This window comes from Pongo abelii, chromosome 19, assembly GCF_028885655.2.
Source record: "Pongo abelii isolate AG06213 chromosome 19, NHGRI_mPonAbe1-v2.0_pri, whole genome shotgun sequence".
NCBI classification, from domain to species: domain Eukaryota; kingdom Metazoa; phylum Chordata; class Mammalia; order Primates; family Hominidae; genus Pongo; species Pongo abelii.
This window is the reverse complement of record NC_072004.2, coordinates 50,815,148-50,840,740: the sequence shown is the minus strand read 5'-3', so window position 1 is coordinate 50,840,740 and position 25,593 is coordinate 50,815,148. Positions and strand designations below refer to the sequence as shown.

The following is a 25,593-nucleotide window of genomic DNA, read 5'->3' as shown; positions in this document are numbered from 1 at the left end:
CTTTTAGAAAATTAGTAGAATGTACAGAGGCAAAAATTTTAGCCTGTGACCTTTTGAAGAATTTTCTAAGTGAAACTAGAAACAAATTAACCATTGTTCACAGACTGCTTTGCTTAATGTTATGCCTTCTTTTGCTAAATCCTCGTTTGTTGAAATCTTATATCTTAAGTTGCTGATAGTTTGTTAATAGAGATCATAATTAAAAGGTGATTATATTTCTTCATGCAGTTTAGCTTTACATTTCTTCCATTATACTCAAAGATTTCTGTAATATAGCAAGAAATGTTTTTAAGAAGTGTTTTTCCTCAATTGTGTGAAAGTAATGTATCTAACTGAAAAGAAGAGAAACTCATAAAAGTAAAAATTTTTAAAAATCAGCTTATTCTTACCTCTCAAATACAATGACCTCATATTTTTAATTTGGCTCAAGGTTTTTTCCTCCTCATTCTAGGCATAATTATTTTCTTATATGTGTTTCAATATTACTTTTTTTGTGACAAATGTGGTCTAATTTCATTTTGCACTTTAAAAATTATTAATGAGGCCGGAAATGAGGCCGGGTGTGGTGGCTCACGCCTGTAATCCCAGCATTTTGGGAGGCCAAGGTGGACAGATCACGAGGTCAGGAGATTGAGACCATCCTGGGTAACACAGTGAAACCCTGTCTCTACTAAAAATACAAAAAATTAGCTGGGCGTGGTGGCAGGTGCCTGTAGTCCCAGCTACTCGGGAGGCTGAGGCAGGAGAATGGCATGAACCCGGGAGGCAGAGCTTGCAGTGAACCGAGATCGGGCCACTGTACTCCAGCCTGGGCGATAGAGCAAGGCTTCGTCTCAAAAAAAAAAAAAATATTAATGAGATGGTCATATTTTTATGTATTTACCTATCACTTATCTTTGAATTGCCTCTTATTTCTTGAAGTTTTTCCAATAAATATTCTTATTAATAGACAAGACAACCTTATCTGTTAGTTATGTAAACTTTTTGGTAGCTAATTGTATGTACATTCTTTTACCTCCTGTTTCTTTATTAGTAGTGTCTTTTTGTTATAGAATGTATACATTCTCTTGTAAGCAAATATCAGTGTTTTTATTATAGGTGCTGTATGTTTGTCTTGCTTAGGAAAATCTTTATTACTCCAATATTATTAAATTATTCTTTAGTATTTGTCCTAATAGTTTTATGGCTTCGTTTTTTTTTAAATCACACACACACACTCACACACACACACACACACAGGCACACACACTCTTTGAGATGGGTCTCGTTCTATCACCCAAGCTGGAGTGCTGTGGCGCAATTATGGCTCACTGCAGCCTCAACCGCCCGGGCTCAAGATATCTTCCCATCTCTGCCTCCCAAATAGCTGGGACTACAGGTGCATACCACCACCCCCAGCTAATTTTTAAATGTTTTTTTTGGTAGCAACAGGGTCTCACTTTGTTGCCCAGGCTGGTCTGAAACTCCTGGGCTCAAGTGATCCTCCTTCCTCAGCCTCCCCAAAGTGCTGGTTTTACAGGCATGAGCCATCACAGCTGGTAGCACCCATATATTTTAAAATTTGGTATGAATTAGTCTTTTCTTTTTGATGTGGGCTCATTGTATTGACTAATCCATTCTTTACCATTGATTTGAAATACCACCTTTATTATATTAAATTTCTGTGTAAATATGAATATTTTTTCTGTGATTGCAATTAACTTATACTTGTAATGTACAGATTGTGTTGTAAGAGCTTAACAGTATATTTCAGTACTTGGTCATATCTCTTGTTCTTGTTTTTCTTTTTTTTTTTTTTTGTTTTGTTCTTTGAGACGGAGTCTTGATCTGTCGCCCAGGCTGGAGTGCAGTGGTGCAATCTCGGCTCACTGCAAGCTCTGCCTCCTGGGTTCATGCCATTCTCCTGCCTCAGCCTCCCGAGTAGCTGGGACTACAGGTGCCTGCCACCACGCCCAGCTAATTTTTGTTGTATTTTTAGTAGAGACAGGGTTTCACCGTATTGGTCAGGATGGTCTTGATCTCCTCATCTCGTGATCCGCCCGCCTCGGCCTCCGAAAGTGCTGGGATTACAGGCTTGAGCCACGGTACCTGGCCTTGTTCTTGTTTTTCAAAAATTTCTTTGGTATTCTCACAAGTTTATTCTTCCAAATTAACTTCAGAATCAGCTTACCATTTTAAATAAGCATCCCCCTTCTAAATCTATTATAACATCTCACTACTTTCTCTTCTATTCATATTAGCTTAACTTAAGCTACCATCCTCTCTTGAGTAAGACTGTTTTCTAACATACAGCAACAAGAGGGTTCTTTTTAAAACATAAATCAGATTATGTTATCCCTTTGCTTAAATTCCTTCAGTGCCTTCTTCCCCTGTTTTTTGGTTATCTATTGCTGTATAATAAGCTACTCCAAACCCTTGTAGCCTAAAAACAACCATTTTATTGTGTTCACAATTTTTAGGGGTCAGGAATTCATGACAGGTTCAGCTGGGCAGTTCTTGTGTTCTGTATTGTGTTGCTGACACTGGAGAGTCCCTTCCATTATGGCTTCTTCAGTCACATGTCTGGCTCCTCAGTGCTTCTTGGCCTCTCTCTCCACAATGGCGTCTCATTCTTCAGAATCTCTGCATGTGGCCTCGGCTTCTCACAGCATGCTCATCTCAGAATAGTCCCATTTTTTACATGACAGCTGGCTTCTAGGAAGAGGGAAATAAAAACTGTCAGACCAATTAAGGACTATGGCCTGGAACTACGCAGTGTGCCTTTAAGCCGTATTTTATTGGTCAGAATAGTCACTGGACCTGCTAGATGAAAGGAGGTAGAAAAATAAATTTCTTTTCCTAATGAGGGAGTGGCAAAATCTTATTGCAGGAAAGCATGTGGGATGAGAGATACTTGACAGTTGGAAAATATAATCCGTGACATCATCAAATTCAAAATAAATTCAAAGTTCTTAAAATGGCCTATAAGACTTTTCATGATCTGACTCCTGCTGCTTGAATCTCTGACCACATCCCCTAGATTTTCCTCTTTTATTCCCTTTGGGTTAACCACATTGGCCCTCTTGCTAGGCTTTGAACATGCCACACCCAACATCAGATCCATTTTACTTGCAACTACTCTTCTTTAGATCTTTGCATGGGCCTTCCCATTCTCATTCATTCATTCATTCATTCATTTTGAGACAGGGTCTCACTCTGTTGCCCAGGCTGGAGTGCAGTGGCGCGATCTGGGCTCAGTGCAACCTCTGCCTCCCGGGTTCAAGCAATTCTCCCACCTCAGCCTCCTGAGTAGCTGGGACTGCAGGCATGTACCACTGTGCCTGGCTAATTTTTGTATTTTTGGGTTTCACGAGGTTTCCCCATGTTGGCCAGGCTGGTCTCAAATTCCTGACCTCATGTGATCCACCCACCTCGGCCTCCCAAAGTGCTGGGATTAGAGGTGTGAACCACTAATCCCATGGCTGGTCTTCCCATTTTTTTTTTTACTTCATTTAGGTCTCTGCTCAAATATCACATCTTCAGAGAGCTTCCCCTGACCACCTTATCTGATAAATTCTTGGTTACTTAGAACTCCTTAATCTTGATTTTTTTTCTTTTTCATAGAATTTGGTGCTGTTAGTAGGAGCCTGGGGGGCCTGAGTACCACTTTTCTTCCTTCCCTGCCTGGCTTCTGAGCAAGTTGAGAAATGAGTAAAGGTGGAGGCCAAAGTGTATTTTTAAAATTCCTCTGACTAAAGGGAGATGAAGTAAAGGGAACAAAGGAAGTATCATGAAGATTCTCAGATGTCCGACATGGGAAACTGGGTAGATTGCGGTACTATTTACCAAGACAGGAAACATGGTAGGAAGATTATGAATTAAGCTTTGGAAATGTTGAGTTTGAAGTGCCTACAAGTTATCCATATGGAGAAACCAAATGGACATTTGGATAACACATCTGAAGCTCAGGAGAGAAGTTTACATTACAGATTCAGGTTTGGTAGTTGTTCTAGTTTTCTATTGCTGTGTAACAAACTACCACAAACAGTAGCCTAAAACACACAAAATTACTATCTTATGATTTCTGTGGGTCAGGAGTCAAGGCATTGCTTAGCTGTGTTCTCTGCTCAGGTTCTCATCAGGCTGAAATCAAGGTTTTGGTTGGGGCCTCAGTCTTATCTGAGGCTTGGGGTTCTCTTCCAGGCTCATTGGTTGTTGGCAGAAGGTTCAGGAATCTGGGGAGACAAGATTTTTGGGAGCGCCAACCCAGATGTTTCCATTCCATGTGTCAGAGTCTTGTTCTTTCCTAGCCAGGCCCCTGATCTGGACGTAGGAGACCTGCTGCCTTTGGGAGTTCAACCTTTGAAGCCCAACACATACATATTTAGATATCTAATCTGTCTGTCTATCCATCCATCCATCCATCCATCCATCCAATCTGTGTATCTCTGAGATATGTAAGTATAATAAATGAGCGATAATTAAGTGCTGGTTCTGGTCCTTAGGTTTCTCTGCCCTCCTGCTGCGGGAGAGGAGAGTCTCTGTGTTTTCAGAGAGGTTCTCTGGCTTTCAAACTTAGTTTTCAATTGGAAGTTAATCAGCTTTTTTGTTGTTATCTTTTTTTTCTTTGAAATCAACATCTGGGAGTGAGGAGCACTGGGCAAATGCAGTGCAGGCCCAGCACCAGCTTTGGCCAACCCCCACGGGGAGCCTGGAGTGAGAATGGGAGCCTGGGGCAAGAATGGCTCTTCTGAGTTGCCCAGAATTGCGGTGGCTGAGGTGTCCAGGCCTTCATATTGCCATATCAGTCATTGGATGTGGGTTATCTTGGGAAGGATATGACCTTGAACAGGGTTGTTCCCTGTAGGTGAGGCAGTCCCTGAAGGGGCTGACTGACAGCACTCTCAGCATTTAAGGTAAGTCCTTTTTTGAAGGAGGAACTGGGTAGCACCTCAGTGTCTACCACAATTTCTCTATATCCACCAAATGGCCAATTTGTTTTTGTTTTTTATTATCATTATGCATTCATGGATTTAAGCATATATTTAGCAAACTTTCTGTTAAATTATGTGTATAGAAAAGGGCACAAATTGTAAATATACAGCTCAGTTAAATGTTCACAAAGTAAACACACCAGTGTAACCAGTATCCAGATCAAAAAATAAGACAATACTGTGAATCTAGAAGTCCTCCTCGTGTTTCCTTTCAGTCACTGTCTCCCAGGGATCTATCCTGACTTCTAAAATCATGGGATGAATTTAGCATGGTTTTGAAATTTATGTAACATCATACAGTATGTCTTGTTCTGACTTCTGTCAGTATTGTATTTGTGAAATTAAGCTCACAATTGTAAGTCATTCTCTTGCTGTATATTTTTTCATGATATGACTATACCAGTTTTTAAAAACCATTTCTGCTATTGACATTTGGATTGTTCCAGTTGTTGGGAATTATAAAACATGCTGCTATAAAACATTGTTGTGCATGTCTTTTGGTGAACATATATACATTTCTGTTGGGTATATATCTAGTGAAATTGCTGAATGTGTGTGTGTGTGTTCAGTTTTAGCAGATAATGCCAGTTTCCAAGGTAAGTACTGAGTTACACACCTACTCGTAGCGCCTAAGGTTTCCAGTTGCTGTAATTTGCTCCTGTTTGTAGAAGACACAGCCTTCGAGGGCTTATCACTGAGAACTATATTTACTAAGGTCTCCACTAGCAGATTCTGAACTCTTTTGTCCTCTCGAAGCTGCAAGGCTTTCAAATTCTGCTTTGCTTTTCAGAAGTTTTCGGTTTAGCCTTTTTACCCTCTCCACTCACTGAGGCATTTGAGATTCCCTCACGTCTTCAGTTTTGCCAATCTAGCCCTCAGTGAACACCAGAATCTCTGATGGTTTCTTCTTCCATTAGAGGTACATTGCCTGGGAAAAAAACCTTATTTCTCAATCTCTTTTCCTGACCAGAATCTGCAAATGCCCCAGGGGAAAAGCAGCTGCAGAAGATCCCCTTACCTCATTATAGCTCACTCTTTGTGGAATCTTAGTGTTACTAATCCCTATTCCTTCAGTAGCTCTCTGAATTCTTCAAACAGATGATTTTTATATTTCATTTTTTGTTAGAAATTAAGTTTGTGGTGGGAGCTATTTTGCAGTAAATTATTCTACCCTACATGGAAACAGTAGTATGGATTTAAATATATTTAATATGTTTCAATAAATTGCCATCCTTAACAGTGTTCAAATTATTACACTTTTGGCCAGTGGGGACCTCTTTAAAATTCATTCCTAACCATTTTTGACTTGACCCTTATTAGTCAGTGCTGCTATCTGGTATGACAAGATGTTCCGGAGTCATTGTGTCTTTTTTTTTTTTTTTTTTCCTCCAGACATAGAAGCAGCCATTTCCTAAAGGAGTCCAGATTCCTTTTACTGGGAAATGGTTGTTCAAGATTACAACTGAGTGAGGATTACTATGGGATTGGCCATTAGTCATTACTGTGGGATTGGCCATTGTTTCTAGGCATTTTCAGTGGACAGAAGTAGAAATATGTTTTTTAAAATACAAAATAAAATATCTTGACTTCATATAGATACTTCTATTTCAAATTCAGGACTACAGGTTCTTTACTTTACCATTACTTTTATTTCCCATGCTGAAAGTCTTGGGTTTTTAGAGGCACTAGGAGTGATAGAATTAAAATACCACAGAATTATTTAGTTCCTCTCTTTATACCATTAAAGAATTAGATACATTTATACCATTAAATAATTAGATACAGATTTCAGTTCATTTGTTTATTTTTGATTTCTAGACTTCTTAAAATTTTAATTTTATGTTTATGTAAATTACATAGTTCTAAAATGAAATCTACAAAAACAATACGTATTCCATATAGAATATGGATTTTATCCTTGTCACTTCTACTTTATTTCTTTTCATTTCCTAAAGGCAACCACTAATTTTTTTGAGCGTTTCATTCTTCTACTGTTTTGTTTTATTTCTTTTGTTTTTTTTTTTTTGTATTTATTGATCATTCTTGGGTGTTTCTCAGAGAGGGGGATGTGGCAGGGTCATAGGATAATAGTGGAGAGAAGGTCAGCAGATAAACACATTAACTAAGGTCTCTGGTTTTCCTAGGCAGAGGTCCCTGCGGCCTTCCGCAGTGTTTGTGTCCCTGGGTACTTGAGATTAGGGAGTGGTGATGACTCTTAAAGAGCATGCTGCCTTCAAGCATCTGTTTAACAAAGCACATCTTGCACCGCCCTTAATCCATTTAACCCTGAGTTGACACAGAACATGTTTCAGAGAGCGCGGGGTTGGGGGTAAGGTTATAGATTAACAGCATCCCAAGGCAGAAGAATTTTTTCTTAGTACAGAGCAAAATGGAGTCTCCTATGTCTGCTTCTTTCTACACAGACACAGTAACAATCTGATCTCTCTTTCTTTTCCCCACATTTCCCCCTTTTCTTTTTGACAAAACCGCCATCGTCATCATGGCCCGTTCTCGATGGTCGCTGTCTCTTCGGAGCTGTTGGGTACACCTCCCAGAAGGGGCGGCGGCAGGGCAGAGGTGCTCCTCACCTCCCAGACAGGGCGGCCGAGCAGAGGCGCTCCTCAGTTCCCAGACAGGGCGACCAGAGGCGCTCCTCACCTCCCTGACGGGGTGGCGGCCAGGCAGAGGCGCTCCTCACCTCCCTGACGGGGTGGCGGCCAGGCAGAGGCGTTCCTCACCACCCAGACGGGGCGGCTGGGCAGAGGCGCTCCTCACCTCCCTGACGGGGTGGCGGCCAGGCAGAGGCGCTCCTCACCTCCCTGACGGGGTGGCGGCCAGGCAGAGGCGTTCCTCACCACCCAGACGGGGCGGCCGGGCAGAGGCGCTCCTCACCTCCCAGACGGGGCGGCCGGGCAGAGGCGCTCCTCACCTCCCAGATGGGGCGGCCGGGCAGAGGTGTTTTGTTTCTTAATATAAGAAACATATATTTCTATCTCCTCCCTCGTCTTAGATGAATGGAACATACTGTGTATATTTTCTCCATCTTGTTTTTTTTTTAACTTAAGATATATCCTGGAGATTATTCTATCATTTAATGAATTTGGATTCATTTTTTGGTTTTACGTTATATTTAATTTTATACATGTCTTTTATTTAAGTGTCACTGTGTTCATGTTATTTGCTCTTTCAGTATATATGAATATATACATATATATACACGTACACACACACATACACACACACACACACACACATTTTTTGAGACAGAGTCTTGCTCTGTTGCCCATGCTGGAGTGCAGTGGGGCTTAGCTCCCTGCAGCCTCTGCCCCCTGGGTTGAAGCAGTTATCATGCCTCAGCCTCCCAAGTAGCTGGGATTATAGGCACGCGCCACCATGGTCAGCTAATTTTTTTGTATTTTAGTAGAGATGGAGTTTCGGCATGTTGGCCAGGCTGGTCTCGATTGCCTGCCTTGGCCTCAGCATATATTTTTGTATTTAGAAAGATTTATTCAGACCAGCATTCATACTGTGTAATGATAAGGAATTTATTGTAGAAATTAGATTGTATACAGTTTTGAGGGGACTAAGTGAGGTGTGAGTATCTGGAATGGGGAATTGGAGGATCAGAGGAGTCCACTCACCAGATCGTCCAAATCAATGACAATGGGTAGATAAGTTGGAGCTGTTTGGGAAATCTGAGAAGTCAAATATATCCAGCCACTGAAGTGAGATTATGAAGGAGGAGCTTGAGGAGGGCACTGTGGGAAGCTCTTGCCATGTAAGGTTTGTCATACAAAGCCCTGTAGGTTTGCACCCAAGCATCTGGTGGTAGGTTTGGGCTAGTATTGGTCAGCAAAGTGACCGCTGGTCCAAAGAAAGAGCTGGACATAGAGTGAAAGAGAGAGAGAGTAAAAGCTGGAACTTTCTGGGTGCCTCTGTATCTGTCTCTCATTGTATGTTACTGTGAAACCTTCAGAATAATAGCTGCTGCTTCACTTCCACATTTCAAACAAATTTTATACAGGTTGAGTATCCCGTATCTGAAATGCTTGGGACCAGAAGTGTTTGGATTTCAGATATTTTTGGGTTCTAGTATATTTGCATTTTACTCACCATGATCATCCCTAATCTGAAATGAGCTTTTCCTTTGAGAGTCATGTTGTTGATCAACAAGTTTGGATTTTAGAGTGTTGTAGGTTTCAGATTTTTGAATTAGGGATAGACAGCCTATACAAATTACCCTTTAGACCATCTCTAACCCAGAACCATACAGTGAGTGGGATCTGGGAAAGTAGTTCCCAGCTTAACAGTTAACATACCACGCACCACCAGTACAATTTGTGTTTTTGTTCTGGTGGTTACCATTATATTAATGCCTTTATATGGTATTCTAATTTCCTTCTCTTTTGGGGTGGAGGGGTATTATGTGTTGGTTTTTTACTCTGAGCAATATTGAAATGAACTAGAAACCTCCTTTCCTCATCTCCTTTTTCCCTGTCATTTTACTCTGTTAATAACAAGACAATCAAGAAACATATTCTACTATTTATATGCTCTCACCACCCTCCCTCTCCTCAATTTTGATAATTGTATTGTATCTATATTATCAAGTACATAAAGCAGTCACCTTATATACTTTCTCCCTTATTACCACCATTCTCAGTTCTTTTAGAAAATACAGTGATGCTCTGGCTGGGCACGGTGGCTCACGCCTGTAATTCCAGCATTTTGGGAGGCCAAGGTGGATGGATTACCTGAGGTCAGGAGTTCAAGACCAGCCTGACCAACATGGTGAAACCCCGTCTCTACTAAAAATACAAAAAAAATTAGCCAAGCAGTGGTGGTGCATGCCTTTAATCCCAGCTACTAGGGAGGCTGAGGCGGGGAATCGCTTCAACCTTGGAAGCAGAGGTTATGGTGAGCTGAGATTACGCCACTGCACTCCAGCCTGGGTGACAGAGCAAGGCTCTGTCTCAAAAAAAAAAAAAAAAAAAAAATACAGTGATGCTCCACATAATGACATTTTGGTCAATGATGGACTGCATATGTAATGGGAGTCCCTTAGTATTATAATACGGTATCATTACTTTTTCTATGTTTAGATACACAAACACCATGTGTTCAAGTTGCCAAGAGTATTCAGTACAGTTAACGTGCTGTACAGTTTTGTACCCTGTATACCATGTAGCCTAGAGGTGTGGCAGGCTATACTATCTAGGATTGTATAAGTACACTCTGTGATGTTCACATGACAGTGGAATCATGTAAGGACACATTTCTCAGAACATACTCCATCACTAAATATATTTAACGATTCCTATTAATGTGGATGTCTCTCCAGTTATTTTGATCATCTGAAGCATATTCTGTAGTATATCCTCCAGGAAAAGGAAAAGGGAACAAAATTTCCAGGGTTCTTGCAGTTTAGCACAGTTTGTCATTGCTATAAAATTGTCTCTCAGTATCTGGGACATTGGTTCCAGGAACCCCCATGGACGGTGAAATCTGCAGATGTTCAAGTCCCTGATATGAAATGATGTGGTATTTGCATATAGCCTACCCATATCCTCCTGTGCACTTTAAATCATCCCTTGATTACTTATAATACTTAATACAATGTAATACTATATAAATAGTTGTTATACACTATTATTTAGGGAATGATGACAAAAAGTCTGTACCTGTTCTGTACAGACATATTAAAATTTATTTTTTGATCTGCAGTCTGTTGAATGCATAGATGGAGAACTCATGGATTTAGAGGGCTGACTGTATTTGAATTCAGTTTGGCTAGATATAAAATCCTTGGTTTATGTTTTCTTCTTTTTTTTTATTATACTTTAAGTTCTAGGGTACATGTGCACAACGTGCAGGTTTGTTACATATGTATACATGTGCCATGTTGGTGTGCTGCACCCATTAACTCGTCATTTACATTAGGTATATCTCCTAATGCTATCCCTCCCCGCTCCCCCCACCCCATGACAGGCCCTGGTGTGTGGTGTTCACCCTTCCTGTGCGGTTTATGTTTTCTTTAAATATCTTAAATTTATTTTACTTTATTGTTTTCTGACATAGAATTTTGTCAAAGTCTGATGAGAGTCTAATTTTTGGGTTTTGTTGTATAAATAATTCCCTCTTTCTGCCTGTAAGTTCAAAAGATTCTTTTCTTCTTGTTCACAGAAGTTCAAAATATGTTCAGGTGTTGGTCATTCTGGGTCACTTTTCCAGGTGTGTGGTATGCACATTAAAGATACGGTTTCAAGTTTTTAAAAATTTCAATAATTTCAGCAAAGTTTTCTTGAATTCTAGTTTCTAATATCCATTTTATTCCATTGGTTTGGTTTCTTTCTTTGGTGACTCCTGTTACATGTAAGTTGGATCTTCTTTTTCTATCTTTTTTGTCACTTTATTGTAAATCTTTATTATCTCATATGTAATTTCATTTTTATATTACAATTTTCCTCCTTAGTCCCCCCTTTTTTTTCAACATTTGTTTACTCTTAAAGCATTATCTTCTGTGTTAATTCACTCTTGTGTATCTTCTGGTTAGTTTTCATTTCTGAAATGATTTATCTTCTAATTCTTTCTTGAGTTCTATCAACTTATTTCTATCTGTAATTCTTATTTGTGTTATTCCGCACCTTTTATAATTTTCTTAATTTCTCTTGGCTCACTTTGAAATAATAATTTACAGTTTTCATCTGTTGGTGGATATGTCATTTTGGATACTTTGATTTTCTGTTGTTTAGACCCTTATTTTTATGTTTTTCTGCTTCTTACTCCTTTTTCTTATAATAACTTTACATATTATTTGGCCATAGTACTTCTCTGTTGGCTCATTTTTATGTGAAATTAATTTTTCTGAATTGGTAGGAGGGATTTGTAGGCCAGGATAGCTTTGTAGCTTTATGACTCTAGAGCTTATTCTTTTTTTATTTTCATGAAATAAAAAAAAAAAATGGTCTCATTCTTTCAGAGCTCTCTTGTTCATCTTTCTCTTTTTGATTTTTATTTGGACCTTTTTCCTTTTCTCCCTTTACCCCTGTTTTCAATTTGGAGTTTATTCTCAGCAGTTTCTTCTCAGTGTGGGCTAGAACTGTGCTGTCCAGTCAGATCTAATAATTACATGTGTGGCTACTTAAAGCTAAATTTAAATAAACTTTATTTAATAATAACTTAAATAAACTTTAAACTTTTGATTTCTTATCTATACCAGCTATGTTACAAGTGGTTAATAGCTACATATGATGACTAGTGGCTGTTGTATTGGGCATTGCCCATGTAGAGCAATATCATTACCATAGCAAATTCTATTAGACAGTGATGCTTTTGAGTGTGCTCCATTCTCTTGAGAATTTTATCATAGGCCTTTTTCATTCATCTGCAAATTGCAATGAGCATAACTACCCTCTGTTTTGGCTAATATTCCTAAATTGGGCTGCTGTGCTTTTTATTAAGGATGCAGTACATTGGGAATCTCCTCTTGTCAGATCCATTTTACATTCTCCCTCCACCTGCCTTCTCTTGCATAGATGCTTATACCACACCAGTATTTTTGTTTTTTGTTTTCCAGACACAGGATCTCGCTCTGTTGCCCAGGCTAGAGTGCAGTGGCTAGATCACAGCAACTTTCTGGGCTCAAGCAGTCCTCCTGCCTCAGCCTCTTGAGTAGCTGGATTACAGGCACACACTACCAAGCCTAGATTTTTTTTTTTAAGTGAAGATGAGGTCTCACTCTGTTGCCCAGGCTGGTGTTGAACTCCTGGACTCAAGCAGTCCTCCTGCCTCAGCCTCTCAAAGTGCTCGGATTACAGGCATGAGCTATTGCTCATGTCCCCAACCAGTTTTGTAACTGTAAATGGTTTGTTTCTATTTGTTCACCTCTCTGGGTTTGGGAATGAGGGGCCTTGTCCCTTCATTTTCATGTAGATGTTCATCATTTTGTGGTTTTACTAGAGAAATTCTAGTTTCTTTGATTTTTTTTTTTTTTTTTTTTTTTTTTTTGAGACAGAGTCTCTGTTGCCTAGGCTGGAGTGCAGTGGTGCGATCTCAGCTCACTGCAACCTCCACCTGCTGTTCAAGCCATTCTCGTGCCTCAGCCTCCCTAGTAGCTGGGATTACAGGCGTGTGCCACCACACTCGGCTAATTTTTTGTATTTTTAGTAAAGACAGGGTTTCACCATGTTAGCCAGGCTGGTCTTGAACTTTTGACCTCAAGTGATCCGCCTGCCTTGGCTCCCAAAGTTCTGGGATTACAAATGTGACCCACCACACCTGGCCGTTTCTCTAATTTTTATGGGATACTTAGGGAGATTCACAAGCTGCATTTTAGCTCCTGCTGGCTTCTAAAAGTTCCATTTTTGGCCTTTCAGGTTTTTTTCCTCCATAATCTTTATAATTAACATTATGAAGTTCTGTAGTTTCTGTTCTGCCCCCTCCTCTACACTCTAAAAATGGTCCCCCCGCCCGCCCATTTCATTTAGTATTTCCTTTTTTTTTTTTTTTTTTTTAATTTGAGATGGAGTCTCGCTCGATCGCCAGGCTGGAATGCAGTGGCATAATCTCGGCTCACTGCAATCTCTGCCTCCTGGGTTCACGCTATTCTCCTGCCTCAGCCTCCCGAGTAGCTTGGATTACAGGTGCGTGGCACTACACCCAGCTAATTTTTGTATTTTTAGTAGAGTCTGGGTTCACCATGTTGGCCAGGATGGTCTCAATCTCCTGACCTCATGGTCTGCCCACCTTGGCCTCCCAAAGTGCTGGGATGAGCCACCGTGCCCAGCCTATTTAGTATTTCTTTACTATCAAAATAATCGTCCATTATTAACTGATTTAGCAAACTTGGGCATGCCCCTTGGTCTCTTTCCACCTTTAGGTGTACTATGTTAAAAATGAGAAAGTTATATTCAGGTTTGTTTTTTTCACAGAGGAACATTGGTAGGTTTCTCTGTTATCATTAGCAGGGTTTAATATTAACAGTAAGTATGTCCATGATGCTTTAAATACAGAATGCTATTTTTGAGCAGAGTAGAGATGAACTTCTAGACAGTGGAACTTAACTCATTCACAGAGAAATATAGATGTGATCTTCTCATAGAATATTTTTTCTCATGGGATTTATCTACTTGTGTTCTGTTATCCCTTCAGTTGTGTAGCTGAGGGTGCTTATCTTACTGAGTCAGTCTTATCTTTTTTCCCAGGTTTTATAGTTTGTTCTTGCTTCTGAACAATCAGCAGTTGTTTGTCATTATTGACTAGAGGTCTAGGGCATAGATTTTCTTGATCTGTTTTTCTTTTAATGTTTGATTTCAATGGATAAGGGAAACGGTTGTATGCATTTTATTGCAGAAATTCTCTGAAATAATTTTTAGCCACAAGGAAATAGCTCTATTTCTGTGGGTCATCATTTCTTCTTATATAGTGCTGGGTAAAGAATTTAATTTTGTAGATAGAGATTTATGACTTCCAGAAAGAAAGCTGCAAAAATGGAAGTTTCCAAAGAATTTAAGATTTGCTATAATAAATGCTATCATATATTGGTGTTTGAGATGCAAATATACATATCTGTGTATCATATATTGTAGTTTGATTGAAAATCGGAGTTTGAGATGCAAAAATATAGGTATCTGTGGTTGGTGCAGTTTTCCTAAAATGTCATGATTTTCAATGGCAAGTAAGTTATTTATAGTCGTTTTTAAGGATAAGCTCTTAACGTGTTTTTTTTCTTTTTTTTTTCAGCTTCCAATAAAAACAGGACAGCAGAACACACATACCAAAGTCAGTACTGAGCACAACACGGAATGTCTAATCAATATTTCCAAATACAAGTTTTCTTTGCTTATAAGCGGCCTCACTACTGTTTTAAAGAATGTTAACAATATGGTGAGTATTTGGGTTACTGTGTTTTGGGGAATTTGCTTTCTTTTGTTTTTGATTAAAAAGTTTAGAACAGCATATTTTGAAGTATGGAAAGTGATTTTCTGTGGACTTTGGATATAACCATTAATCTTATTTTGTTTACAAGCACAGATAACCTTTTTAATTTTATTTTGTCAAATTTTTAACCAGCTGGCTTTTAGATTCAGTGAGCACAAGTAACTGTAACTTTCATTTTAATTTATTATTTCTCTCAGAAACATCTCCTATCCTTTGTGACCATATCTCCTTTTCCAGTATGTTTCTTGAATTAGGATTTCATAGAGCTTTTGTGGCATACATGAATTGACCACAGTAATCTATTACACATATTTTTCTTTAGCATCTTGTTTGAATTTACATATGATTGTCCCAGCCCTAAGTAGATGATAAAATATGTGATCTCATAGTCCTAAAATGTGGATTGATTTTTTTATGAAGATATTAATGTGTTTTTTCTTCCTTCTGTAACCTGTGACAGATTCTGTAGTAGTTACCCTGTTGTTGAAACAGTTTTTCTCAAATACCAGTTTCATCAAATAATTCCACCGTTAAAAGCTCATATTTCTTTCTTTTTCCCATTTTCTAAAATCGATTGACATTTCCTAGACTTCAGAGTACACCAGCTGTTCTCCCTCTGTACCTTTGAACATATAACATCTTTTGTCTTTCTCAAGTGATCCCTTCCTCTCCCTAAATTCCTATTTAACATCTCCATTCTAAGCTGTTTCAAACTAACATACTGCGTTCATGGCAACTGATCTGGATTTTTCTTGATTAACTCTGAGCTCTCTGCCAGTCTTTAGCATTTGTTTATTTATGAATGAATGAATGAATGAATGAATGAATGACAGGGTCTCATTCTGTCACCCAGGCTGGAGTGCAGTGGTGCAATCTTGGTTCACTGTAACCTCCCCCTCCCCAGTTCAAGTGATTCTGCTGCCTCAGGCTCCCCAGTAGCTGGAATTACAGGCATGTGCCACCATGCTCGGCTAATTTTTTTGTATTTTTAGTAGAGACGAGGTTTCACTATTTTGGCCAGGCTGGTCTCAAACTCCTGACCTTAGGTGATCCGCCTGCCTCGGCCTCCCAAAGTACTGGGATTACAGGTGTGAGCCACTGTGCCCAGCCTGCATTTATAATCCCAGTTCATATTTGTTTGTATTGAGTTGTGAAACAACTTCTGGTTATAGATTGTGAAGATTGTTCCCCCTTCCTTTTTTTTGAGATGGTCCTTAGGTTTATTAGATAATATTCTAGTATGACATTGAAAAGACATGAAGTTACCTTTTTGCCTTATTCCCATATTTTAGATACTTTTTCTCTTGTTCTATTTTATTTTTTAATTGACATACAATAATTGTACATGTTTATGGGTACATATTGATGTTTCAATACATATAATACATAGTGATCCCACTAGAGTAATTAGCATATCCATCATCTCAACACTTATCATTTCTTTGTGTTGGGAATATTGAATATTCTCTTGTTATTTGAAACTATATGTTAACCATAGGCCAGGCGCGGTGGCTCACACCTGTAATCCCAGCACTTTGGGAGGCCAAGACGGGCGGATCACGAGGTCAGGAGATCAAGACCATCGTGTCTAACATGGTGAAACCCCATCTCTACTAAAAAAAAAAATACAAAAACTTAGCGGGGTGTGGCAGCATGTGCCTGTAGTCCCAGCTACTCAGGAGGCTGAGACAGGAGAATGGTGTGAACCCGGGAGGCGGAGCTTGTAGTGAGCCGAGATGTGCCACTGCACTGCAGCCTGGGTGACAGAGTGAGACTCCTTCTCAAAAAAAAAAAAAAAAAAAAAGTTAAGTATGTAATGTTAACATAGTCATTCTACAGTAGTACAGAACACTAAGTCTTATTCTTCCTATAAAGCTGTATTTCTATATCCTTTAACAAATCTCTACCCACCCCAATTCCCCCTACCCGACCCTTCCTCCCTCTAGTGTCCTCTCTTCTACTTTTTACTCTTTTTAGCTTCCACATATGAGTGAGAGCATGTGGTGTTTAACTTTTTGTTTGCATCATCCTTGGTGTGTTTCCTTTTAAGAAAGTTGCTTACACAATACCCTAAACTTACAAAACTAATAAACTGGAGGTGTAGAAAATCATTTACCTTCTTTATGGAGAAAATTAGTATTTTCCCCCCAAAAGCAGGACCATTTATAAATACGTAAAGAGATTTACGGAAAGACATTTAACATTTTTTGTAGCTCCTCTGTTGCAGTGTGTGGGGCACAGTTTAGTATTTGCACATATGAATATGTGGCTGTGTTCCCAGTTAGATTGAAATATTTTAATATTTGGGACCCTCTTTTCAAAACAAAACAGCATTGTTATATTGGCTTTCATTTAGTGCTTAGTAAATAAGTTTTCAAAACCATAGTCTCTTGTTAATAAATACATATGTAGTATTCATTTTGAGGATAGTGAGTACTTAAAATTCACTGTGGTGCTATAGCATGTTTTTGCTATAAAAATTAAGACTGATTATTTCGTGGCATAAAAGTATAGTTAAATCCCCAATTCAAGATTCTGGTACAGATCTATATGTGTGTCTGAATCCTACATATTTTTAAAGCATGAAGCAAAACAGCATCTTTTACTGTTACAAGGTTAATGGCAGATTCTAATAAATGCCATTTCTGTTTGCCTTAGAATTTAGTTTTTATGAGGATTAGGATAAAATCAGAAATAATATATTTAGGTATAGTATAATCTGGAAGATAAAATAGAAGACTATTGTTGATCTTTTAGTCTTTCAGTTTTCAGATGTGTGTTGATTGGTAGCAGAAAGTGAAACTAACTTTTATGTTCTGAATATCTTTTCTGTTAGAGAATATTTGGAGAAGCTGCTGAAAAAAATTTATATCTCTCTCAGTTGATTATATTGGATACACTGGAAAAATGTCTTGCTGGGGTAAGTAAATTGATCTTAAGTAGGCAGGCTTTGTGAATTTAATCTTGAGAATGATCTTATGTCCCAAAGTACAGATGTGGACCAAGAGGACAGTCATATGGACTTTTGTCTGAGACATATAAATATGAGTTTTGTTAATATAGCTGACCTGGTGACAGACAATTTTTCATGAGAAAATTCTCTCATCTTTTGTAAATTAAACAGATATTAAGTTTACTTATAAAATGTTATGTTTCAGCCATGTGTCTGTCTCTCAGGTTTTAAGAAAATATTTTATGAAGAGATCACTATTTGATTTAACGGATCTCTCAGAGAGTTGTGGGAGAATGCGATTCAGAAGACCAAGAGTAATCTTGTATTTCCTCCTATATGAATATGATTTTAATATTCTACTTTTCAAATTTATGTAAATGAGAACTTAAAAATTAAACCTATTAAGGATAGATATTACCTTGAGAACACTTGTTTTATGTAGACACACACATATGCGATAGGTATGTGGAGGAGGAGAGTACCAAACAATTATTTCTCTGGTTTCCTGTAAGTTGTTATCACAGTGTATTTCAACCATGACTTAATTTGAACTTTTTCAAGAGTATTTCTATTGCGTAAAGAAAGTATTTCTATACATCATTATCCTTAATTCTTCCTGGAACATGGTAAGAGTTTATATAAATATATAAATTAAATACCTCCATTTTAATGATCTGCCTAGTCCATGTGTATTGAAATTAACTCATTTCTTATGTTCTGTCTTCCTTTGGCTCAGAATTCAGAATTTTGCTTTTATTCAGAATTGCTTCCCTCTTCACATATGTTGCAGTTCTCTATAGTAAAACTAGTTGAAAGAGACCTTAATATATGAGGACTGATAGTGTGGTTGAGAAGTGTTGGTGGAAGCATTGGGATAGGGAATTGAAAAAAAAAATATATTGACACAACTGTGTATCCCTAGGGAAGGCTGTAAGCCAAAAAATCTAAGCATAATATATATATATTTTTTTCTTTTGAGACAGAGTCTCACTCTGTGGCACAGGCTGAAGTGCAGTGGCACCCTCTTGGCTCACTGTAACCTCCACTTCCGGGGTTCAAGCTATTCTCATGCCTCAGCCTCCCAAGCAGCTGGGATTACAGGCATGTACCACCATGCCTAGCTAATTTTTTTGTATTTTCATTAGCCATGGGGGTTCACTGTGTTGGTCAGGCTAGTTTTGAACTCCTATCCTCAAGTGATCTGCCCATTTTAGCCTCCCAAAGTCCTGGGATTACAGATGTGAACCACCGTGCCTGCCCTAAGTGTAATATTTTAAATTTTCTTGTTGACCCTTGACCATATTCCAAAATTGTGGAGACAGTGTTTATAAGTTTTCTACTTAAAATCGAAGGTGAGCTAGTTGCTTTAGCATGGTATTTTCCGTTAACTTGTGATATGCTATTGTTCATGTGTAAAATGGAGTGAAAGAGCAAAAGAGCTGTTACATAGGATGATGGAATTGGGAAGGTGGGCAAATTTTAAACTTTTCTTGAATCAGTTTTTTCCAGTGGTCTTATTACTTTGACTGCAAATTAACCAGTATATCAGCCACACCCATGACTGAATGGTGGGGCGTGGGGTCATTTATTGCCTTGTTCAGTTTCACAGCTTTTCTCCATTAACATTTGTAATTGAGAGGTAATGATAAATGTATTTTGGAGAATTATTACTGATATTATTGGCCTCTGTTTGATTGAATACTCTTTGAAGATAGCCTAATTGAAATGCTAGTAAGTGGGCCTAGTATAACTTATATAATACATAAAATGTATATTACCTTGCCATGCTCTACTGTTCAAAAATGTGTATGCTTTTTCATTAAATTTACAATTTAAAAAATAATGCTATTTATATTATTGAACAATTGTTTTATTTCCTTCAGTGATTTTACAGATGTTTCTTGATTCTTAGTTTTAAATCAAAGTAAATTGAGGCAGTTTAAGAAGAACGGAGCTCACAAGTACATGTTTGTCATATACATAGTTGGAATAGTTAAGTGAAAGAAAAATACCAATATGTTATGAGTGAAATTTTGTAGAATTTGAGGAATCTTAAGTATTTTTGTTCCTGTGAATATGACTATTATTTAAAAGATTTAATACTTCTCAGATTTTTATTTGTTAGAGTTAACATCTGTATTGTTTGGTTAGCCTATAAACAAGAAACAGGCATTGTAATGTGAATTCACAGGTTTTTGTGAAGTCTGTTTATGTACTGTCCCTATGTTTCAGTGTATTTGCATCTGAGAGTGCTTGGATTGCAGTTACAGAATTGAGCATAGCATACAATTGTACACATTTTTGTTCTTTGCCATCTTGTTCAGTGTTATTAAAATTCTTATCCGCATATAGTTATCAAGACTGTTAGGTGAAATAGTAATGTGCAACAGCATACCTACAGGATAGCTTATCCATTGATTGTGTGTTAATTGTAAAGTATATATTTACTTTACAAAGTAGAGATTTCAGTGTTAACACCGAAGTTATCAAACTTGGTGTCAATAACGGGACCACCTGGCCTTATGTTCTCATGGTGTGATGTAATATAACCTATAGTGAATCCCCTAAACTGTTTAACCTCAATCTAATCAGACCATTAGGTTTAAATTTTAGCTTACAGAAAATATACAGGCTGGGCGTCGTGGCTCACGCCTGGAATCCCAGCACTTTGGGAGATCGAGACAGGCGGATAGCTTGAGGTCAGGAATCCAAGACCAGCCTGGCCAACATGGCAAAACCCCATATCTGCTAAAAGTATAAAAATTAGCCGGATGTTACATATGTATACATGTGACCTGCACATTGCGCACATGTACCATAAAACCTAAAGTATAATAATGATAATAATAATAATAATAATAAAAGAAAAAAAAAAAAGAAAATTCCAAAAATTAGCCAGATGTGGTGGCACATGTCTGTAGTCCCAGCTACTTGGGAGGCTGAGACAGGAGAATCACTTGAAACCAGGAGGCAGAGGTTGGAGTGAGCCAAGATTGCGCCACTGCACTCCAGCCTGGACCATAGAGCGAGACTCTGTTTCAAAAAAAAAAAAGAGAAAAAAGAAAATATACAATACAGTAACTAGAAGAGCAAATCAACCTAAGTCACTGGAAAATAATTAAATCAAGGATATGGAACATTCTGTAAGGCAGCTGGCCCACTTAAAGTCATGGGAAATAAGAGTGGTGAATATGGGCCAGGCGTGGTGGCTGACGCCTGTAATCTCAGCATTTTGGGAGGCCCAGGAGGGTGGATCACTTGAGGTCAGGAGTTCGAGACCAGCCTAGCCAACATGGCAAAACCCCATCTCTACTAAAAATACAAAAATTTAGCTGGGCATGGTGGCGGGCACCTGTAATCCCAGCTATTCGGGTGGCCGAGGCAGGAGAATCACTTTAACCCTGGAGGTGGAAGTTGCAGTGAGCTGAGATTGCGCCCTTGCATAGAATAGTGAAACTAAGGAAACATCATGTTGCAATCGGTGAACTTTTTTGGATCCTTATTGAATAGAAATGCCTATGAAGGACATTTTGGGGGCAGTGGTGAAATTTGAATCCAGACTTGGTATTAGATGATACAAGGGAATTGTTTATTTTTCCTTGGTGTGTTAATTGCATTGAAGTTACATTAGAGAAAATTCTTACTTTTAAGAGATGCCAAGGCACGTGGGGTGAAGTATTCTATTTATAACTTACTTTGAAAAGATTCAACCAAAATAAAATTACTTTGAGTAAGTAGTGTCTGTTTTGGTCAGTCTGCACAAAAGCAAGTGTGATGGCTCACCCAGGAATTTACTTAAATGTTAAGACAGATGACACAATGCACTCATCAATCAATATGAGTTAAGTCGATTCCGTAATTGTAGAACTCACAGCAAACTGGGGATTCCCAGGGAAGGGCTCGTTTGATGAACAAGAGAGCAAGCAGGAATGGGAGGACTAGTAAGGATGGCAGGGGGATTGAACTTTAATTGTGATTATGGGGTCAGAGATGGAACCATCCTCTTTATTAAACGATCTATAGACAGATGTAGCAAATATGAAACGTTAACAGTTGTTAAATCTAGGTGGTGTGTATGTAAGGTGTTCATTATTTTTGTTCTGTGTGTGTGTTTGAAAATTTTCATAATAGAAAATGTTTACAGGTAAAATTAAAGTTTAGAATAATGTGATTATTTCTGTTTTAGCAACCAAAGGACACAATGAGATTAGATGAAACGATGCTGGTCAAACAGTTGCTGCCAGAAACCTGCCATTTTCTTCACACCTGTCGTGAAGGAAACCAGCATGCAGCTGAACTTCGGAATTCTGCCTCTGGGGTTTTATTTTCTCTCAGCTGCAACAACTTCAATGCAGTCTTTAGTTGCATTTCTACCAGATTAGTGTGTAAATTCCACATGGGACTACTGAAGTAATATGAATATTAGAAGTCTTGTTTTTTGTCTACATAAAAATACAAAGTTAATGGAAATGAGGTTTTTTTGTTTTTAAGACAAGTTCTGTTGCCCCTCAGAGCAGCTTCGACCTCCCAGGCTTAGGTGATCCTCCTACCTCAGCCTCCAGAGAAATGAGTTTGTCTGGGCTTTCGTAGAAATTTTATGCATTAATATCTTTGACGTTTTAATTGTGTAATATTGTGATATTGATGTGTGCAATTAAATAAGGGCACTGTTATGAATGTGAAAGTCTAAATTTCAGATAAAAATATCTGCTGTGAGCAGGCTTTAAAAAACAATACTAGGTATGAACTTTTGGTTTGACTTTTTAAACATATTATCCCTTTAAATGAAACTACCCGATCAGTTGGAATAATTAACGAGTGTAGTCAGAATTCAAATACTTTCACCACTCTACCCTTTATCACAAGATCTTAGGTTACCAAAAAACAAAATAAAAACAAAAAAAAACCTAAGTGATGTGAAAACACAAGGAAGTGAATAATTGCAAAGTAGAATTCTCCAGAACGTGGACTGCATTTTAAAGATATGTAAAATACTGCCATTTATTGAGTATTTACAGCATTTCCTTTGCTGTCTCATCCTCACAGTAACCCTGATGATACTTCCCTCATTTTACAGGTGAGCAAACTAATACTCAAAAAAGTTCAGGTGATGTGCCAAATAATGGAGGACCCAAAATTTCTAAGTCAGGCTGGCTTCAGAATTTATATTAGTTTCACTATACCAGATTGCTTCCCTATCTATTTTAGCCACATTTTGATGTATCAAAAATATAATTTAAGCTTTTATTGATGACTCAAAATCATCCTGAGCATTAGTTGTGATATGCTACATACAGGTGGAGAAATTATTATAGGTAGTGCCCTATGGGATAGAATTATAAGTGACAGTAGCAACTAGCTGCAAATTGTTGTTATGCACATGGTTTGCCTGTCTAAGGCAAGTAAAGTCAAATGGGTTATTAACTTAATTAGAAACTATAGCACAAATTATTTAGTGATTCGTGAATCAAAGACTAATACCGAATAGAGAAAAACAATCCCCTTTGTTGGTGCCTGCATCTTTGGCTCGTCAGTGTTGTACAAACAGTGGACTTTGGTTAGTCAGATTTACTGATTCCTTTGTTGTTTTCCAGCAGGTGTGAAAGACAACATACATCACCATTTGAGAATTTGTGTTACGCTTTTTTGGGGGAATTGATTAACTTCAAAGTCCTGCAGTCTTTTTAATCAACAATGACATTTCTATAATTAAGATCCTAGGCAGCAATATTTTTCAACCTCAATGCAATTCTTGATCGAAAGAAAATTAAAGTTTTGTTTAATAGTATATTATTGATAATCTTGGGTAATATTTATACGATAGAAAAATGTTTTCATGAAATCTTTTCAGCAGTAACATTTTATATTCTGAGTAATAATACAGTGGTTGAGTCAGCAAGGTAACAAATACCTAGAGAATAGGAGGGTGGAAAATTGTATTTAATAAAAAACGCAAACCCTTTTCATTTAGGTGACTGTTAGGCCGGCCTTACTATTTGAAACACCTGTTACATTGAAGGTAGAAAGTGATACAAAAAAACCCAAATGTCTTTTAGTCTATTAATGCATGAACTGCCTTATAGAACACAACAAATATGCCACCTTGGAAAATTCTAGAAAATTTCTCGTCACCAAAGGTTTTACTTTATGGGATTTTGCAGCATTAGCACATGTAAAAATAAGCAACTTTTGTTTATTTCCTGAATCTGGTTCACTGTTGCCAGAAAGAAACCAAGTGTCTAAAATTTTATTAGCTTTCAGAGGACAGACGGCTCAGAAATGGCATCTATGAAATAACATTGTTTCAGACAACTGCATTTTCAGTTTCATTTAGCTGGTGTCAGAAATAGGAGCTGATCTTGTTGAAGGATCACTCACCTAAAAGACCATTATGATGGTTTAGTTTAGGTGGGAACATCTTATGCTGTCATAGTATTAGGTGACTTAAAATATGTGTGTGTGGCTTGAATGGTAGTTCTTTCTAAAGATTGATTTTATATTTTATATATAATAGATGAATCAGTATCATGAAGATGTTTCGTGTTTGTCCATTCTCCCCGTCAATGTTTCTCCTTTAAGATTAAGATTTGGTTTTTATATTTCTGACCTTACTTTTCTTTAGGGGAAGATAGGCTATAGATTTATTTATTTTATGTTTTTGAGACACAGTCTCTCTCTATCACCTAGTCTGGAGTGCAGTGATGTGAACATGTCTCACTGCAGCCTCGACCTCCTGGGCTCAAGAGATCCTCCCACCTCAGCCTCTTGAGTAGCCGGTACTACAGGCACGTGCCACCATGCCCGGCTAGTTTCTTTAATTTTTTTGTAGAGACAGGGTCTTGCCATGTTCCCCAGGCTTGTCTTGAACCCCTGGGCTCAAGGGATCCTCCTTCCTTGGCCTCCCAAACTGTTGGGATTACAGGATGTGAGCTACCATGCCTGGCTGGCTATAAATCTTAAGATAGCTTTATTTTTCTCTGGGAGTATACCATTTTCTGTGGCTCATAGTATTCATGTAGCGGAATAACTGCATTCTCCACAGAATTACTCCACAAATGCAGTTGATCTAGTTGTTTTGTAGTGAGAAGGTGCTTCAGAAATCTAATTTGATATACTACCAGAAGCAGAAAACTCAATGACTTTAAAAGTCATTTGGTTCTTTACAGTTTACTATTTGGTTCTATACAAATCTGTTCGTTATGGTTTCTTACTCCTTTTTTAAAAATAGTTTTCAGTTTTTTTATATGTCTCTGATCATTTAAAACATATTTTACGTTCTCTTTAGTATTGTTTAATATTGATTTGTTTGTGCTGATTCATTCATAGTGAATTGTTTCATCTCAGTTTTGGAATCCTTGATTGCAAAGTTATCTTTAGTGTGGCCTGTATTTTCTTTGAGAATCCTTGTAGCCTTGGGCTGAGGGAGTGTTCTAGTGATGGTTTTGCATTTGCATTTGGCAGGTGCCCAGTTCTGGAGCTGTTTTTTTCTTAATTTCTCAGTCCCAGCCTGTATAGGCAGTATAAATTTGAACCCTAAACTCTTAGAAGGTAAACAGCTCTAGATAACTTTTTTCACTTTATCCAAAGTTTAGGCAGAGCAGGTAAGCTTCTTTGTGCTGGTAGGTTTTTTTCTTTTCTTTTTTTTTTTTTTTTGTGGGCAGTGGGGGCAGCAGGGGGAGTGCATTGTTCTTTCTAGTTCATGTTTTATGCAGGGCCCAAGTGAGAATC

The 25,593-nt window shown here is 38.1% G+C and overlaps 1 protein-coding gene across 1 annotated transcript in view; it reads left to right on the top strand.

The window, feature by feature from the left end:
* The window catches only part of LOC100456550 (neurofibromin-like), a 165,441-nt gene that overhangs the window by 51,790 nt on the left and 88,058 nt on the right, over nucleotides 1–25,593 (top strand). Inside the window, 3 exon segments of the mRNA XM_063718650.1 lie at nucleotides 14,715–14,858; nucleotides 17,749–17,832; nucleotides 22,052–22,248. Of these exon segments, the coding sequence (XP_063574720.1) occupies nucleotides 14,715–14,858; nucleotides 17,749–17,832; nucleotides 22,052–22,248 (425 nt within the window).